General features: G+C 44.7%; 1 protein-coding gene across 7 annotated transcripts in view; it reads right to left on the reverse strand.

Moving 5' to 3' along the window:
• Positions 1 to 18,180, reverse strand: part of CDK5RAP2 (CDK5 regulatory subunit associated protein 2) — a 157,157-nt gene that overhangs the window by 26,994 nt on the left and 111,983 nt on the right. For all 7 annotated transcript variants that reach the window (XM_081151274.1, XM_081151276.1, XM_081151275.1 and 4 more), the window contains 3 exons: positions 10,895 to 11,471; positions 8,882 to 9,114; positions 596 to 644 (listed from right to left, as the gene is read on the reverse strand). In XM_081151274.1, coding sequence (XP_081007400.1) covers positions 596 to 644; positions 8,882 to 9,114; positions 10,895 to 11,471 — 859 coding nt within the window. The remainder of the gene's footprint in view (positions 1 to 595; positions 645 to 8,881; positions 9,115 to 10,894; positions 11,472 to 18,180) is intronic.

An 18,180-nucleotide genomic window follows, 5' to 3' on the forward strand; every position in this document is an offset into this window, starting at 1 on the left:
GTAAAAGACAAATACAGAAAGTATTACAATACTGTGTGGTAACTTCTATAATATAATTATGTGTCAAGTGCTATAGGAAGACTAGCTGATCCTGGGATGTAGTGGAGAGGTGGGGTGTCTGGAGGAGCCAGGTTCATTTCCATGTGAAGTGACTCTGAAGGAGGATTGTCATACTACAAGGGAAAGAAGGCAGTGTGTACAGCCTTGCTGTCCTAGTCTGAAGAATGAGTCAGAGAAGACTGAAACATAGGGTACATGATGGAAAGGAAAGATGGGTCAGGCTGAGAAGGACCTCAAATGTCAGGCTAGGGAATCTGGGATTTATTCTGCAAATATGCAGGTGCCAGCAGGAGGAATGTGTTGTCTAGGTCATAGCACCTGACAGAGAAATGCCACAAGTAACCTAAAACAACTGAACGAAGGTGGCAGACACACAGCATGACCCCTTAGTTTTATGCGGCCATTCTCAGTTTCATGGGTGTTTATGCTTTATTTATAAGAAGCAGGAAACTACCAGGGGGAGGGAGCTGGAAAACTAAAAAAGCTGGCAGACAAACCACACCCACAGTCTTCTTACTGAATGCTACACACTCACCTCTCTATCAGTTCACTCTGGGTGCTCATTTCCACTCCTACTGATTTTCCTGAATGCAGAAAAAACAAGAAGGAAAACATTTTTTTAAAGTGCTCCCTATAATTTCTTGCTTATACATTTTCAGAAACACTATTCCATTAATCACTCATTATAACAAGCCGGGGTATTTAAAGTAGGATTATCCAGAACACGATTCAAACTAAGACTTCTCCTTATCCCTGCTCCGGCACTAGTTCTAAGAGGGAAGGGACAGCATTGAAGCTAAGAGCAATGACACAGGTGCAGGGAGCTCTGTTCTTCTCTAAAACTCTGATACTAACAGAACACATGCTCTCTAAAGGAAATAGGCAACAAAAGCAGGAAAAAGATCACTACCCTTCCGGTACCCACTACCCACATGTTACTGGATTTCCTTCCATTCTCTGTCCATGCATTTGGGCACAGGTGATAGGGTATTGTGGCTTAATTTTTCACTTCATACTTTGATAAGCATTTCTCTTACTAAATTTGCTTTAGAAACATCATTTTTAATGACCACATTAATGTTCCATTGGAGACACGCACATATCACAATTTTGCCAGTCCCATTTTGACATTTAGGTCATCTCCAATTTTTCACTTTTATAAGAATAAATGAAATAAACATCTTTGTGCGTGCAGCTTTATCTGCATTTAAATTATTTCTTTAGGAAAGAAGCTCAGAAGAAGGATTACTAGGGAAAGGAGTATATGAGTACAGCTGAAAAAGCCAATGTCTGCAACAGGAGAAATGACAACAGAAAACAAAATAAAGCAAAGCATAGCTGGGCAAAAGTTTATTTGAAAAAAAAATTCAGAACTCTGATAACTGCAGACTCAGATGAGCTCTTTGAGGAAACTAACATGTGTCTAAAGAGAAAAGCAAGCCCTTCTATAGCAGTACTTGAAAAATGAGGCTACAATTAAACTATACCCACACATACATTTTTAAAACCACACCTAAAGGAAAGTTCTCAACACCGGCACACAGGACAAGATCACCGGAGACTCACACGTTTGCCTTGTGTCTGTGGTTCCCACGGACGAACAAGCAGGCTGGCTGGAGGTGCTGCCAGGGCTCCCTCTCCACCCACCAGGCCAGCAACTGGGCACCAGGTCACAGCCACCTACCCTGTGCTTGAAAGTCACCTTCCACTGCAGTCTGTCACCAGAAACGAGTCAGACAGGCCTGACAGACAAGGGGCCAGGCCCTGAGGACAGTTCTTTAATAACCACTGATTAAAGAACAGGCCTCACAACCATCCTACAGGCCCAGTGCCGGTATCTCCATTTTACAATAAAGTAGTGGAAATCCAGGAGGTTTAAGCTCCTATTCTCTCACTCCACCCAATGCACACTTTCACGTCCTCTCCTGCATGTTCCTGTTTAGCAAGAGACAAGGAGACATTCCTACAGCTAGCTCAATCACACATCTACGTCTCCGTCCTCTTGCTTACATCCTGTAGTGCCGTGACATTTCAGCTGCCAGGGTAGGGAGGGGTTGGCAGGCCTATACCACAGTGGATGCTCCTACGGGCTCCCCGTTTCTGTCCACATTCCTCCAAGGGGGAATCTATATCTGACTGGGTCAGATTCCAAGACCAAGGCTGGAAGTCCCAGGCAGCAAGACCACCACAAACGGGCAGGGACAATTGCACATCCAAAGAACAACTCAGACAGCGTTTTTCATCTCACCTGCACTGGGGCTGCTTACCAACATTCAGTGGATGATGAGACTTTGGCCCTACAGAGCCCAAGGAGGGGCCACCTGCTGCAGCCCAGCCTTGCAAAGAGCTGAGGCGTTCTACACACAGCCAGGCCACAGTAACTCCTGCTTCATACACCACTGCTCTCTAGGACACACACACTCCTCAGGAACTTCGCGGGGCAGGGGACTCTTGGTCTGGGGCAGGTTTCGATCATTCACAAACTGATCTTAAAATCATCAAAAACCTCTCCTCGATTCCCAAGAAAATGACCAAAGAAGGAAGGGCCCTAATGCCACCAGCAGCATGGGACTCCTCTTCTTCAAATAAGAGATCCTTTGAGGGGCTTGTAACGACTCAACAATTATATTCCACCTGTTCCCTATCACGACTGTGTTCTTTAAAACCAAATGGCAAATTGCTATTGTGGGATTCACAGGGAGATCATTACGGCCAATGCACTGAATTTCTTGGTGGACACTGCCTGCATACAGGGGACAGGGGACCATCTGTCAGGCTATTCCAGAAGCTGAGGAAGGATGTCCTGAAAACACTGCTCCCATCTCTCAGGTCAATCTTATTGCTATCCCTAAAAGCTGTGTGGTAGCGAGGGGACTTCATCTTTCCAAATAAAAGAACATCTAGTTATTGAATTCATATTTGAACAAGGAAGAGAATTATTATGCAAGACAAACTTGTAATTGGTTGACCCACCTCCGGTTTCCTCTCTGCACTGATCCATCCTGTGCACTGCCACCATTTAAAAAGCCTCTTTCAAACAGTAGTCCCAAGCTCAAAGCCCATCCATCGCACAGAATTCAGTTCAAATACCACCACAGCCCAGTATCTCCTCCCTGACCCAATGTTTCTTCCTTTCTGTCTCACTAGTAATCTGTAGTAACTATTTCCAGGGCTCCTCCTAGGTGCCTGTGCCAGATGCTGAGGATGCAGCAATGACTGAGGAGCCATCCTACCTGCAAGGAGTTCGCAGCTGAGCGACAATCACATTACAGCGCTGTGACAAAGGGCAGCATGGGATACTGAGGGAGGACACACGGAGGAAACAAACACAATCCCGCCTGGACCATCAGGGAGAATTCAGGGGAGGTAACAACTGACCTCCATCTCTGAGGCAGGAAAGCACTGCTTTACAAAGACAGGAAAAAGCTAAGGGGCTATGTGGACTGGACCACAGGGGTACTTAGGAGGAAAATCCTCCATTTTCTCTGGTAGCCTGGTTCACTATGCTGACTCTAACCTGCATAACCCACCACCAATCTTAATACCCTGCCCCAACAACTAGGAATCCTTCCATTGTGAAGGCTTTCCTCCTGGAAGCCCTCCCTTCAGGGCTCAGAGGTACATCCTGTTGAGCCCACACACTGTGTGGAGACAGAGTCTGAGGATTTTTCATCAACAGGCTCTCCAGAATGAGGTCCACACCACATACACCTATCAGCACTGTCATCAAATCCTGATTGGCACTCCATGTCCTGCCCCTTCCCAGGCTGAAGGCCAGGCCCAGACAAGGCCCCCTCTTCCAGGAGCTTATGCTCTGAGGAAATGAAATATGTCTATAAGAATTCACTGCTATGACCTCCTGAGATTCTATTATTGGCCAGGCAACTCTGCAAAATACGTGCCATCACCTCACAGAAATCTGACCTTTAACCGTAAAACTGGGATTTGAACTCAAGTCTGTCAGGCTCCAAAGGTTCAGTTCTTTCCACCCCACCACATGGCCTCTGTCACAAGCCCAGATGTGACTGTCACCTGTGAGCTACAAACAACCCAGAAATAAAGAGGACTAGATTTGCTCCACTTGGGGGTGAACAAGGAAAGCATCCTGGAAGGTAGGCAGAATCTCTAGAAGTGGAGAGGAAGTAAAAGCTTTCTAGAAAGGGGACTGGTTTGAATAGTCACAGAAGTGGGGAACTGCAAGGCCTGATCCACAGAAACATTTCACCAGGACACCTAATCTGATAGGATGTGAGACACGGGACATCATGGTGGTCAGGAGGTTAGGCTGTGGCAGCAAATGCCTGGGCTCAAATCCAGACTCTGCCACTTCCTGTGTGACCCTGAGCAAGTCAATCAGCCTCTCTGTTCCTCACTCATTAAATGAGGACCAACAGTACCTCCTCATAGGTAAGAGCAAAGCCCGGCATATAGTGAGCACTCGGTAACAACCAGCCTTCCTCATTGTTTCTCCTTTATCATCATTATTTAGGGATCAGTGGGCTGGAAAAGGTAGACTGTGGAAGGCCTTGAAAGAAAAGTATGTGTCTGGTTCATCACTGCAGGCAAAGGAGAGCCAAGGGGAGGGACCCAGCAGCTGGCTTCTACTCATGTGGCTAAGCCCTGGTGCACGTGGTGAGCTGAGGAAAGGGGCTACCTCAGTCTTCTCTGTTTGAGGGCTTACTCAAACATACCCAAAGACAAACATGGGCGGTACCATGTACAAGGAAATGGTGGAAAATCTGGGAATGCAACACCAGTTCCTGATCTATTTTGGGTCTCAACCCGATTTGAGAATCTAAGTTTTAGACCCTCACCGAGAAAAGTGCACATACTCACAAAATCCGCAGTGCTCCAGACCTACTGCCTGTCAGCCCAGTGTTACAAGCAAGGAAACCACACTATCATCCTGCTTCTTGGGTTCTAACAACCAAATATTAACAAAGAAATAGCACGGATATGCACAAAGACTCCAACCCAGTGTCCATTACAATAACCCCAAACTGAGAACAACCTAAATGTCCACCTAACGGGGGTGATTAAATAAATGATGGTACATTCATACAAAAGAATGTTCTGCAGTGACTAGAGCTTACAATGTAGACTAATGTTTATTATCTATAATTGAACAAAGGGAGAGACTGCAAGCAGTCCTATTTCCACAAAAAATACAAATATATATAAAAAGATCTGAAAATATAAACTCCAGGGTGTTCATGTTTTGTGGTATAAATGGTACAATTATTCTGTTATTCCACAGTAAACATGTACTGTTTTATATTAATAAAAAAAAAGACTATATTTAAATTTTTTAAGAACTCATGCTATGCGACTGCCTCAAATATAAATAAACTTTGATAATAAGCTCATTTCACAGTTCAGGAGCCACACCCTTAGTGCTGGGCCCTCTCAGCCCCACTTCCTAGGGCCCCGGTACAGCTTGCAAGAGGAACAGACAGATGGGAAGCACCGAGGATGGAAGATGCAGCTCCATCTTGAGGGCTGGTATTCCCCAATAATAAAACGAAAACTAACTTATTTGGAAAACCTTCGCCAGAAGAAAGCAGATTTCATAAAGCTGGGAAGTCAAGTGCTCCTAAGGCCTGGTGGCCCTCACAGGTCTCATAGATCTGGTACTAGAAAATCAGTCTGTAACCAGCCTTGCTGCTGGGCTCTTTAAAAAATCAGAAAAAAACATTCCCTGGGCCCAGAGGCTAGGCTACCCGGTATTCTACCTTGGAATTAAATTGAACATATGTGGATCTTCATGAGCCATCTGTACCACAGGTATGAACTGAAGGACTGAGGTCAGATCCTGGTTTTGCCAAGTCAATTGTGACTTTGAGCACCTGGCTTCCTCTGTTAGGACAGAGTTCCTCATGTCTACCGGGCTGTTCTGAAGACTAAGCACCCAACTCACAAGTGCAGATCCTTGTGAGCACTCAGGACTAAGAGCGTGCACCAGCACGGAGCCAAAACTCCATGTGCACCATTTAATTTAACCCTTATAGCTCACACAGGAAAGCCTCTGATGTGAGCAGAGAAGGGACTGCCCTGACTTACAGTTTGAAAAGATCACCAACTATTGTGTGGAAATGGACAGTAGTGGGACAGGGTGGGAGTGGGGACCCCAGGAGAGCAGGACTGCAGTGATCCAGGGGAGGTGGCAATGGTGAACTGGAGCTGTGGCAGCAGTGAGGCAGTAACGATTGGTCCGATTCAGAATCCACGTTGAAGGGAGAGCTTCCAAGGGGCAGCCCAAGGGTGGGTGCAGAACTGTCTCATTGGTGTCATCTTAGAAGCCAAGGGAGGACAAGGGTTCCCACATCCAAAATTGCTGTGGGTTTGAGTAAAATGCAGTCTGAAAAACTGATCACTGGGTTTAGTGAGTGGAAGTTGTTAGTGACTCTGGTGAATGCCTGAATCTCAGAGAAAGCTTGGGATGTCTGGGAGGCCCATTCCAGGGGGTTAAGAGAGAAACGGAGTCTATAAAGCAACTAATGGACATAAAAAAGAAGGACAGTACTAATGACTTCACAGAAGCCATTTACAAGAAGCAAAGTTTTAACTTTGGAACCACCTTAATGTTACTCATATTCAAAAAATAAAACTAAGTGAAACCAATAAAATTGAATACAAACAAAACCAAAAAAACCTGTATTTCAAATGAATAACAAAAGTATAGAAAAAAATGAAACCAAATAACTAAATTTAATACCTGACTAAATACCCTTAGCCAGCACCAACTCTTGGTTTCTAAATGGCATTTCCCTTTAAAATGAACCAGGGCTACTTAGGGAAATAGCTGATTCAGGGACAAAGACAGTATAAAATGACCCTGGAGCCCTGGCCAGTGTGGCTCAGTTGGTTGGCGTGTCATCCCATACACCAAAAGAAAGGTTGCCGGTTCAATTCCCAGTCAGGGCACATACCTAGGTTGTGGGTTCAATCGATCCCTGGTAGGGGTGTATATGGGAGGCAAATGATTGATGTTTCTCTATACATTGATGTTTCCTCTCTCTCTCCCTTCCCTCTCTCTAAAATCAGTAAAAGCATATCCTCTGATAAGGAATAAAAATAAATAAATAAATAAAATGAGCTTGGAACATCCTTTTTTGTGCCAGAAAGAAAGTGCCCCCCCACCCCAAAAGATGGAGACACGTCAAAAGGAACTGCCACCTGCTGATGCTGGAACAATTTGACCATTAATATGAATGAAAGAATGGATAACAGTCCACTGAATAAAAGAAGAATCCACAGGTCAACACTCATAATACACAAAAAACAAATAGAAATAAAAGGAGGTAAAAGGAGAATTCATCCTTGTAACAGATGCCACCTAATAATAAATGAAGAAGGAATGACGGCATTAGAAAAAAATCACCATGTTGCCATCATCAGTGGTAAGTGACTAAGACAAGAATCATCAATGGATGGTAAATCTCATGGGAAAAGTTTGAAGGGGAATAAAATACAGAGTTACAAAGTAACCCCCATCAATTACTTCTATAATTACACAGGGAAATATTGTAATCTACAGTGAAGAAGCCTGACAGACATCACCTTAAACAGTGATCAAAGTTAATACCACAAAAAATGGGACAAACTGATTATCATGGGCCTCCTTAATGACACCATGAGAATATAGTCATTTATGTAGTACTCCGGCCCAAACCACATAACACATCTGATCTAATCATGAGGAAACAACAGATAATCCCAAATTGAGAGACTGGCCCGAAGTCCTCAAATATGTCAGTGTGATGAAAAATAAAAGGTGAACTAATCCAGATTAAAGGACATCAACGAGCCATGACAACTAAATGTAACATGGGGGCTGGATCCTGGACCAGGATCAGGAATAAAACTCTCATAAAAGACATTTTTTAATGCTATATGATTCCATTTACATGAAGTTCAAGAATAGACAAGACTAATCTATGGGAAAGTTCAGAACAGTGGTTGCTGTGAGATCATAAAAAACATTATTGAATTAATTAGTGAAATTTGACTATAGACTATATGTTAGAAAATAGTATTTCCTGATTTTGATCATTGTGGTCAAGTAAGAGAATGGTCTTGGTGTGAAGTATCTAAGGAGATTAATGATACATGATATCATCTATCCACTCTTATAGGGTTAGGAAAAAAATAAAATAATGTGTGTGTGTGTGTGTGTGTGTAAAGAGAGAGAGAGAGAATGATAAAGCAATGTGACAAAAAAACAACCACTGGCAAAGTTGAATAAAATGGAAGTTCTCTGTTGTAGTCTCAGAAAATTACAAATTATTTTTTTTAAACATTCTTAATGCAGTAATATTTATAACACTAGTAATATTTGTTGAGGTACCTAGCATATGGCAAATGGTTAGCAAAGCTTTTCTTTCATCCTTTCTCTGACTACCTCTGACCCTTGAATACATATTTTTTAAGCAATAAAAGTTTTGGTCTTTTGGTTGATTTGTTGTTGCCAATATTAAAAACTCATGAGTTTCTACCTCCAAACCCCCAATTTCCATCTTCTCTTGAAAACATGGAGAAACTGACCACCATGTGGTAGGTGCTGAGGGGGCACCACCTCCTGCTGGCTTCACTTGTGTGCCTCACCAGCCGGCTCCTGAGGCATGTACACCAGACCCCAGGTTTGAAACAGTGGAAAGGTCACTGGAAGGAAGCAGCAACCAGTGTGGCCTTGCTGTCACCTCATCAGAGCAGAGGGTAGAAGGTAAGTAAGGCCAAGGAGTCAGTTCCTTCTGGGCCCTCCAAGAAGTCCTGGATCAATTACTGATGTGTCTTAGGACTTGAAGTGCCTCTCCCCACTTACCGTTGAGAAACAGCTTTTCCAATTTCTCGAGCAGCTCAGCACATTGATTCAGCTGTTCCTGGAAGCCCCTGGCCACATAGTAGTCCACATCGCTGGCTTGCAGCAGCTCCTCAAATGCCTTAATCATGGTGTTCATGTGTTGACGATAAATGACACAGATGCCATGGCTCTCCTTAATCTGCTGCCGCTGAAGGGAGAGCTCCCTGGCTTGGGACTGAACTAACGAATTGTATCTGATAAAAGGGGGGAAAGAAAATGCTGTACCATTTTAAAATTGAATTTTTGTGACCTTAACACTAATTGGAAAAATGACAGAGCACAATTTTTAAAAGCCTGCAGCTGTACAAGTATATATACTTTTAGAAAAATTGAAACTGTACAAGGTCACTCTTTCGATTTCAAAACAGCCAACAAATGCTGGAACAAAGGTTCTTCTGCAATATTTTTAACCTTATGAAGCCCCCAATTAAAGTAAGATTGGCAAGGACTCAGGAGAACAATCAATTTCCATACACTCTTTAAAAATCCTATTCTGAATTGTAGAAACAAGTGCTCAAGGGACAGGGAACCCACCACAAATTCTCATGAAGAACAAAAAAGAAACTGTAGGCAGGAAAACAAAGACAGGATCCCCTCCTCTCAACCAAAAGGTCAGGCAATAATCAGAATCCTAACTACCATTTATGGAGGGTCTATGACCTGTCAGTCACTGCAATGGGTGTTTTTGATAACTTATCTGATCCCCACAATCTTCCAATAAATGTATGAACCTCCCCTTTTACAGAAGAGAAAACTGACTCTGAAGTCACAAAGTTAGTTAAATGGTGAAGATCTCGGACTCAAACGCAGCTCTGCCTTCAAAGTCCATGCTCTATTATGCAACAGTGCCCCGCTTCCTACGCGAGTCCTCAGGTATTAGGAGAAACTGGGAAAAACACAAGCTAAGGAAAATGTGGCTCACAGAAGCTGTGGCCGCAGTAACCTGGCTCCAGGGTGGCTTGGCAAAGACACTGACCCCTCAGTTCAACAAGTTCCCGTCCCTGAAACAATGACAGTGTGAGGGACTGATGACCACCGTCCCCGAGTGTGCATACAGACCACATGGCAGCATACTGCAGGGGGGCCCGATGAATGATGAGAAGGAACAGAGGTATTGGAGTGGGATAATGTGGGCTTGAACTCAGGCACAGCTCCGAGAACCTTCTCAGGCAATTCAAGGCAATCTCTTTGAGGTTCAATCTCCTCATCTACGAAACCACATTTAATGACACCTCCTCCTCAGGCGATTTTGAGGGTTAAGTAAAAAAAGTGTCCAACTGAAGGTCTGATACAACTGCCTTTCAATAAATACAAGCTTCCTTCAATCTCACTGTTTGGGAAGTCTTGAAAAATTCACTCTGGCTCCTGACAATTCAGAACAATGTGTTTGTCTCAAATTAGTGACGAATGAAGGTCAACTTTACAAATGATCCCATTTTTGCCATTATCTCATGAAGCAAAGCTGTATGTATCTAGGTCCATAAAACATATCTTCATGACCTAAGAATTTTTCTCTTTCAACACTGGCTTGTTTCTCTAAGATGACCTTAAAGGGTAAAGATATGGAAAATATTTATATTATTCCCACCCTGCCTAGGACATCTTCCAGTTCTGCAACACAGTAAGTAAAAGCCAGTAATGGCATCCAGGAGTGAACATTGCCATTCAGCAAACATACTATAAATCACCAAGTGACTGGTATAAATTGTTTACTGAGTCCCCAACCAAAGGAGGGCAAAACCTGCCCTACCAATTGTAGCGGATACAAGACTGGTATATGTACAGGCACTATTCTCTGTGGCCTCACATTTCACTTCTCGGCAGGGCCTGGATGCCTTCCCCACCACACCACCCCGCCCCCCAATAAGCAGTACACGCTCCACCCCAGGGCCTCTGTTAGCTCATGGGCTCTGGCTTAGTGGCGACAGGGAAACTGCAGGCTTAAACAGTGGGAGAAGACAGAGGTGGATGTACCTTGAGGGCGAGAGATCTCTGAACTTATTCTGCAGGTCATGGATTTCACTGAAAAATTCCATGTTCAAATTCTGCTCCTTCTGCAGCTCACTTTCCTGTTCTACTAGCTGCTGTTCAAAGTTCTCCACCACCCTGCCATCAGTCATCTCTGAGCACAGTGGACTGAGGACTTCCATGTGTTTCACATAATGTACTTGGTGCAAACTTGAAAAGGTCATTTCTTCTTCATCAGTACCACCCTTGGGTTTGTTGGAGCCATCCTGGGCCCCTTCTGTCCCACACAAAACAGTGATAATGGCCTCACTGCACTGGGAGTGCTTTTGAAGCTGAAATACGAAATTCCGGTAGCCTTCGAGTTCGGTTTCCAAGTCATAGATTTTCTGTTTTAAGTTTTCTGTATCATTTGAGGTATCAATGTTCTTAGACTGATTGGTTCCAATCAGACTGACTTCAGTGGAAAGCTGACTCTTAGAACTCAGGTAAGTAGCTACTGAAGTTGGGCCCTGAAAATCTTCAAAAGGATTCTCTTTGCATGATGGCAAGATGGCAGGGTCATTGGGCTGGTCAAGTTCAGAGTCTGAAAATCAAACACATTTATGTCAGTGTCTCCTTTGCTGAAATCCATCCCCACAGCCACCGCTAAGCAGAGACAACTGCAAGAGCTTCCTAACAAGCCCCAACCACAGTCTCCCTCTTGCCTCATCCTCTTCCTAGACCTTTAGTGACTGGTCTAAAGTGAACTTAACCATGGTAACCACTCTCCCACCACCAAACCCTAACCAACATCCCCACCACCTTGAGGATCAAATCCAAACTCCCTCTCATGGCATCCGAAACCCTCCATGATCTAGTTCCATGCAATCTTCTCTGGAACATCCTGACACCACCTATGGAGATTCCCCATTTACCATACCCCTCCCCCCACACACCAGGCTGGTTCCTGCCTCCATGCTTTTGCATGTCCATTTTCCTCCACCTGGAATACACTCAACCCCTCTACTCTATTCCTACTCAGTGAACTCCTTCTCATCCTTCAACACCCAGATCTAATTTCCTTCCTCTGCAAGTCCATCTCTAAACTATGCAAAACAGTCCCTCACATCTTTGTTTCCACAGCACCTTACATATATTACCCGGGACAAATGTACTGCATGGTGAGTGCTAATGCAGGAATTACAACTGGCTTTTTAAATTTACTTACACAGTAATTAGTTATTTGGGTTCTCTCCCTCACTGGCCTTTCACCTTTGCATTCTCAGTGCCTAGAACAGTACCTAGCCAGACCAGAAGTCAGTAAAGGTCTGATAAATACTGGGGACTGAGAGAAGTAAGATTAAAGAGCAGTAATTCTAAAATCCACAACAGATGAGTCTTCTACTAATTTCCATGTCTACCAGTCTCCAGGAGATGCCATGATGTCCCCTGTAGTTAAGCTGTTTCAATGACTCGTGACCCTGCCAGGAAACATTTCCTTACAGCTAGTTTAAATCCTGAGGATGTGGCCAAACTTGTTTGAGAGGTGGAGTAGTGCTGCAGAAATATATGGCTTTGAAGCCAAAGAGAGGTAGGGGATCACACCCAGCTTTGCCACTTGCTGGCTGCACGCCTTTAGGCAAGTAACTTGCTATCCCAGAGCCTCAGTTTCCCCAGAGATGCCTAATATATATGCCTGTTGTAAGGCTTCAAGCTCAATCCTGAGTCCAGAGCTTCTGTCCTTAACCACATACCACACTGCCTGCTATCCAGGGAAAGCCCAGCTCAATACAAAAAGTTGTTTGAATACTTAAGAGGCAGCAAAATTTAGTAGAAAAACCCATCTTTGAAATGCAACAAGACTTGCTTTCAAACTCTGGCTCCGCCATGTACTTGTATGCTATTTAGTCACATGACCTTCGGCAAGTTACTTAACCTCTCTGAGTCTCAGTAGCTTCACCCGTAAAACAAGAACACCAGTCACTAGGAAGGGTGGTGTTTGTTTTGTTTTTAGGATCAAATGGGACAATATCTGCAAAAAAGGCTAACAGTGTCTGGCACACAGTAGTGAAGGAACCCAACTAATACTAACATCCTTTGCTTCTCTAAAACTGTTCAAAGATGGAAGAGGATGCCTATCGTAGGAGGCATTCAAGCAAAGGCTGTGGGCTTGGAAAATGCAAAAGTAGCCATGTGGGTTGGATGCCATGACCTTGGTAATGTCTCACAAAGAAAAGCATACAAAAATCCTTGTCAGGCTGTATATTCCAATTTCTGGGTCCTACAACTGCTCCCATGACTTTAAACCCATTCTATTCTCCGCTCACGATGAAAATACCATAAAACAAACCTTCTTGTTTCAGAAAGCAGTTGCTACATGACCTAAAGGAAACATTCCTAACAGAGCATTCTTACTGTATAAAATCTGTTATAATCACCAGTTTCTGAGGTCCTCCAGGGTGGAGACCATGTCACTCATCTGTGTCCCCAGTGCCTGGCACAGGGCCTGAGGCAGAGAAGGTACTCAGTAAGTACTCCTGGTTGAATGAGGAGAGAGACAGACAGAGGGAGAGATCTCAACAAGGCTTTTTTTCCCAGTGTATCATCTTCTAAGACAAGGAAATAGCTTTGCTGTAACAACCGCATGAGAATGGAATTTCATGGCAAGAAGCAACGTTCACTCATGAGAATGAAGATCAGTTCTGATGAGTTTTGTGAAGTAATCATGAGGCAGAGACAAATGTAAGACCCATACAAATGTCCTTTTGTAACACAGACTGTGGCCAGCTCTGATGTTTAGCTACACACACGCACACACCCCTCAGAATAGCTGGGAGGGTACATTCTCACATTCACTCCACTTTAAACTCTGCTCCTACAACACAACAAACCTAACATTCAGACACTTGACATTCATAATTTTGACTCCAGAACTGCCCTAATCTACAGCAATTTGTGATTTAGCAGAGGTAAGGTTCTGATTCTAGGCTCCAGGGCCAGTATACAGCAAGTCTCAGCTTGACATGGCAATGTGGCTGTGCTACTTGCTGCTCGGCAGTCCTCAATAAAGTTCCAAAGGAGTTGCTTCCACTTTTTCATTTAAAAATAATTGTACGGAGGGTGTGTGAGAGAGGCAGTATTATAAGCTGTAGTGTACAGTATGAACCTGCATGTTTAGCGAGGCTTTGGGACATATTATGTGCCAGGACCTGGCCTAGGCACCCAGTACCTCACCTATGCTACCCACTTAATCTCCATAACAACCCTGTGAGACATCATGAGTATGCCCATGTTACAAAACAGGAAGTCGAGGCTTAAGAGAGATAAGAACTTGCCCAAGGTTCAGGGCAAGTAAGCAGCAGAGTCCCCGTCAAAGCTGGCAGCACACCTCCAACTCTGAATGCTTTGTCCCTCCTGCAATCAGGGTCTGTCTCCTGTATAAGGGGCACAGGAGCAAGGAGAGGCAGTCCTCAGACCTTAATGTGAAGGCCAATGTCTACGAAACCCTCTTCATTCATTTCCTAAGTATCTATCCAGGTGCTTGAAGAAGAAACATCAGTGAAGGCATCACACACAGTACCCAGCCGTGTGGAGAGCAGTCACTGAGCAAGTAGTCAAGAAGCCTTCAGTAATGGACTAACTACGAACAAGCAAAGATGCCCTCAGGGCTGTTTATTTGCATTATAGGAAGTATTGCAGTTCTAGAACTTTCTACAATTCAGCTAAGAGTACTTTTTAATCTGATAGAGTGGCTTTCTCCTCAAAGCCCAATGTTCAGAAGCATTTGACAATGTTTTCACTGCATTGAGTACAGGCTTCAGGAGAAGAACAGGGCCCATGACTCAGGATTTCCCCAAGACTAGAATTCTCATGTCCTGAAGATAATTATTTCTTACAGAGTGAAAAAGGTCCCGATTAATGGTGATTTTTCTTTTTAAATAAAAGGGCAGAAAGATGTAAGGTAAAAAGAAAAACATGTAAGCATTTGTTCATGCTGATTGAATGGGAACATGAATGCTGTTATGTGATCCTTTGTGCTTATCTGCACGTTCATAATAATTCTTAATTTTAAGAAAAAGGAGATACAACTTACCTGCAGCCTCACTCACATCTCTGTACCTTTCCCACTGACTTGCTCAACAAACCCCACAAAATAGGTACCAGCTTAGGCTCTCCTGTGGCCCTTTCTCTGAGGTGACCAGAGGCCAACTGTGCACAGGTAACAATAGCCAGCACCACAGAGGTTACGGAGGAGCTGACTATGAGACCCTGAGAGCAGGCACTGTGTCTTTTTGGGCTGAACCACCAGAACCTGGACCACTGCCTGGTAGAAAAGTGCCTGGTAAAGGGACTGAACCACCAGAACCCGGCCCACTGCCTGGCAGCAAAGTGTCTGACAAATGGACTAATGAGCTCAGGCAGACATCCACTGCACCCTGACCTATTCACCTCCACACCAGCTGGGTGACCTGGATCAATTCTTTTTAAAAACCTCAGCTTCCCCATGTGTTAAATGGGGACAATGGTGATGCCCTAAGATGGCTGCTGCAGAGCTTGCTAATCATTTTTACATAAAACACATGGTGCCCACACACAGTAGCTAGCTGTTCAATACACATAGGGGTTGAATATTCACTGGTCTTGTAGCTGGTTTGCTGATTATTGTCCCTTTCCTCGTTTCTCCAGACATAGGGCGTGGTTTTAATTCCTTTTTGCTCTCCTGGTAGGCTGCTCGCACAAGGGGCTGGGCTACAGGCACTCACAAAGAGAACAAAAAATAAATAAAAACACAGACTTGAAATTTAGCCAAGCTACTGAGAAGAACACAAAGATACAACAGGGAAATAAAAACACTGGGGAGGCAAAATGCAATTTATAAGATAAAATTAATCTATCGAGCTGCCATAACAGGACATAAAAAGCATAAATATACTGCAGCTTGTCTGAAATGGTTTAAGTCCAGGCTCTCAAAAAACTATGAGTGAGAAAATGAATTCCATAGACTCATGCCCATCTTTCCCAAGAGAGGCCCCAGGGTCTTCTGGGCAACTTTAGAAGGAAGTAGCACCTGATTGAGGCACCCTGGGGTCTCAAAAAGAAATAAAATCATTGTTAAGTACAAATGGCAAGCCCTGGGTGAAGTGTGAGGGCCTCTGGCTGAGTCACTTTTGCCATAAAATCTTTCCTCTCTCAAGTGCCCCCACCTCCCGACCTGAGCTGATTTGTTTAATTATCTGTCCCCCCCACCACCAGATAAGGAGTTCTCAGAAGGTAGAGACTGTCTCTCATTCCTCTCACTCTCCTATACCTAGTACATGAGGCTGGGGACACTGCAAGTGCTCAGGGGCTATTCACTGCACCAGTGAATAGATGCCTGCAAGGGTAGATGGATGAATGAAGAGAAGGGAAAGGAAGGAGTCAGGGAGGGAAGAGCAATCCTGCCAACAGCCAACTTATCTTAAAACCACAACTATGATAAACTCAAGAAAGAATCTAAAGTTAAATGGAAAATACCTCTGGCTACAGATCATCATAAAAACCACACGCAAAGTACAATATACTAGCTTTATGAAACAGTAAGGGGCGTAGGCTTTGAAATCAGGTAGGCTGGTTCAAACCTAGCTCAGGAAGTTAGTAACTGACTGTGCCCAAGCCACTTTATCTCTAAAACTGCTGCCTCAGTGATGGAATAACTACATCTGCCTCAAAAGGACTGTTAAGAGGATTCAACCAGATCATGTATTTGACATGGACAGTGGGGCCGAATGAACAACAGGTGCTGTTTTTTCACAGCCCCAGGAATTCCCAGGCTCCCAGCCGTCTCCCATCCCTAAACCACTCTGAAAATCCCCTAAACATGCCATCTGCCCACCCCAGTATACAAGCCCTTCACTGGCAAAATCCCAAAACTAACCTGTTTCCTCCCTGCACATTCTTCTCACCCCCCTGCTGTAAGGGAACCCGAGTGTCCCCGACATGCTCTCCCCGACATGCTCTCCCCGACATGCTTCTCCCCCAGCCTCCCCAGGAGGGCTGTTTCTCTCCCACATCCCCTGCATTGTGCACCTGGATCTGTGGAAGTGCCTTTGCTCTTCACTGGCACCTCCAGAACATTCTCTCTTCCCCAAGCACTCTGGCTTTGCGGCTCATGCTGTCAGACTATCCTACCACCTACCCACCTTAGTGCAGTCATCCACCATCACCTGACTCAGTGACAAGGAGACTCCTAACTTAGCCCTGCTGCTCTAATCCCTCAGAGCCCTCTGTCCTTGCTGTCTCCACTGCTCTCCCCCATTCTCTCTCTCTGGAAGCCATGCCACACAGGCCCCACCCACTCCACTGAAACAGCTCCTGTCAGTCACCAAGGACTGCCTCACTGCTAAATCCCAAGGCCAGTCCTCAGACCTGGTTGTACCTGACTCACTGGTAACTTCCACACAGCTAATGTGTTTCTCACTCAGCTTCTGACCGTCATCCTTTTGTGGCTCCCTCCACCTTCACTACTGCTCCCCTTAGTCCAACCTCTACTTACTAGAGAGCCCCAGTCTCAGTTCCTGGACCACTCCCTGTCTCCAAGTCTTACAGCTTCAAATACCAGGGGTATGTTGATATTTCCAAAGTTTATAGCTCTCACCCAGACCTCTGTCCTTGACTCCAGACACATGTATCTCCACCTGACATCTCCCCTGGGATGGGCAACAGGCATCTCACCTAAGTTCAGAACCAGACACCTACTGCCTGCCTCTCTTGCAGGCCTTCCCATCTCATTATGTGACAGCTCCATCCTTCCAGTGGTTCACATTAAAGTGACCCTTCAGAAGAGAGGTTGGCCTACTTTTCTTAAAAGCCAAATCATAAATATTTCAGACTCTGGGAGCCACGGGGTCTCTACCACACTACTCACCTCTGCCATCATACTGCAAAAGCAAACAGACAACATGCAAACAAATGAGTATGGCTGTGCTCCAATGGAACTTCACAGACACAGGCCGCAAGCTTGGCCTACAGGCCACAGTTTACCAATCCCTGCTTTAGAGCTTAAGTCAGATCATATCACTCTGCTGCTCAAAACCCTGCAAGTCTCCAATCTTACCAGGTGTAACAGACAGAGCCCTGGGAAAGCCTGAGGGCCTACTCGCCCTGCTGCCTCCCTGACCTCTTTCCATCTCCCTCCTCACTCCACTCCAGCCATGTAATTGACCTTCTTCCTAGTCATCCAACTCCTCAAGTCCAATGCAACATCAGGGCCTTCTACCAGGAAGGAACATCCCAAGACGACTAGTCCCCTTGTTTCCTCCCGGTTTCTGTTTAAA

Source organism: Miniopterus schreibersii (genome assembly GCF_964146895.1).
Source record: "Miniopterus schreibersii genome assembly, chromosome: 11".
In the NCBI taxonomy this organism is placed as follows: Eukaryota; Metazoa; Chordata; class Mammalia; order Chiroptera; family Miniopteridae; genus Miniopterus; species Miniopterus schreibersii.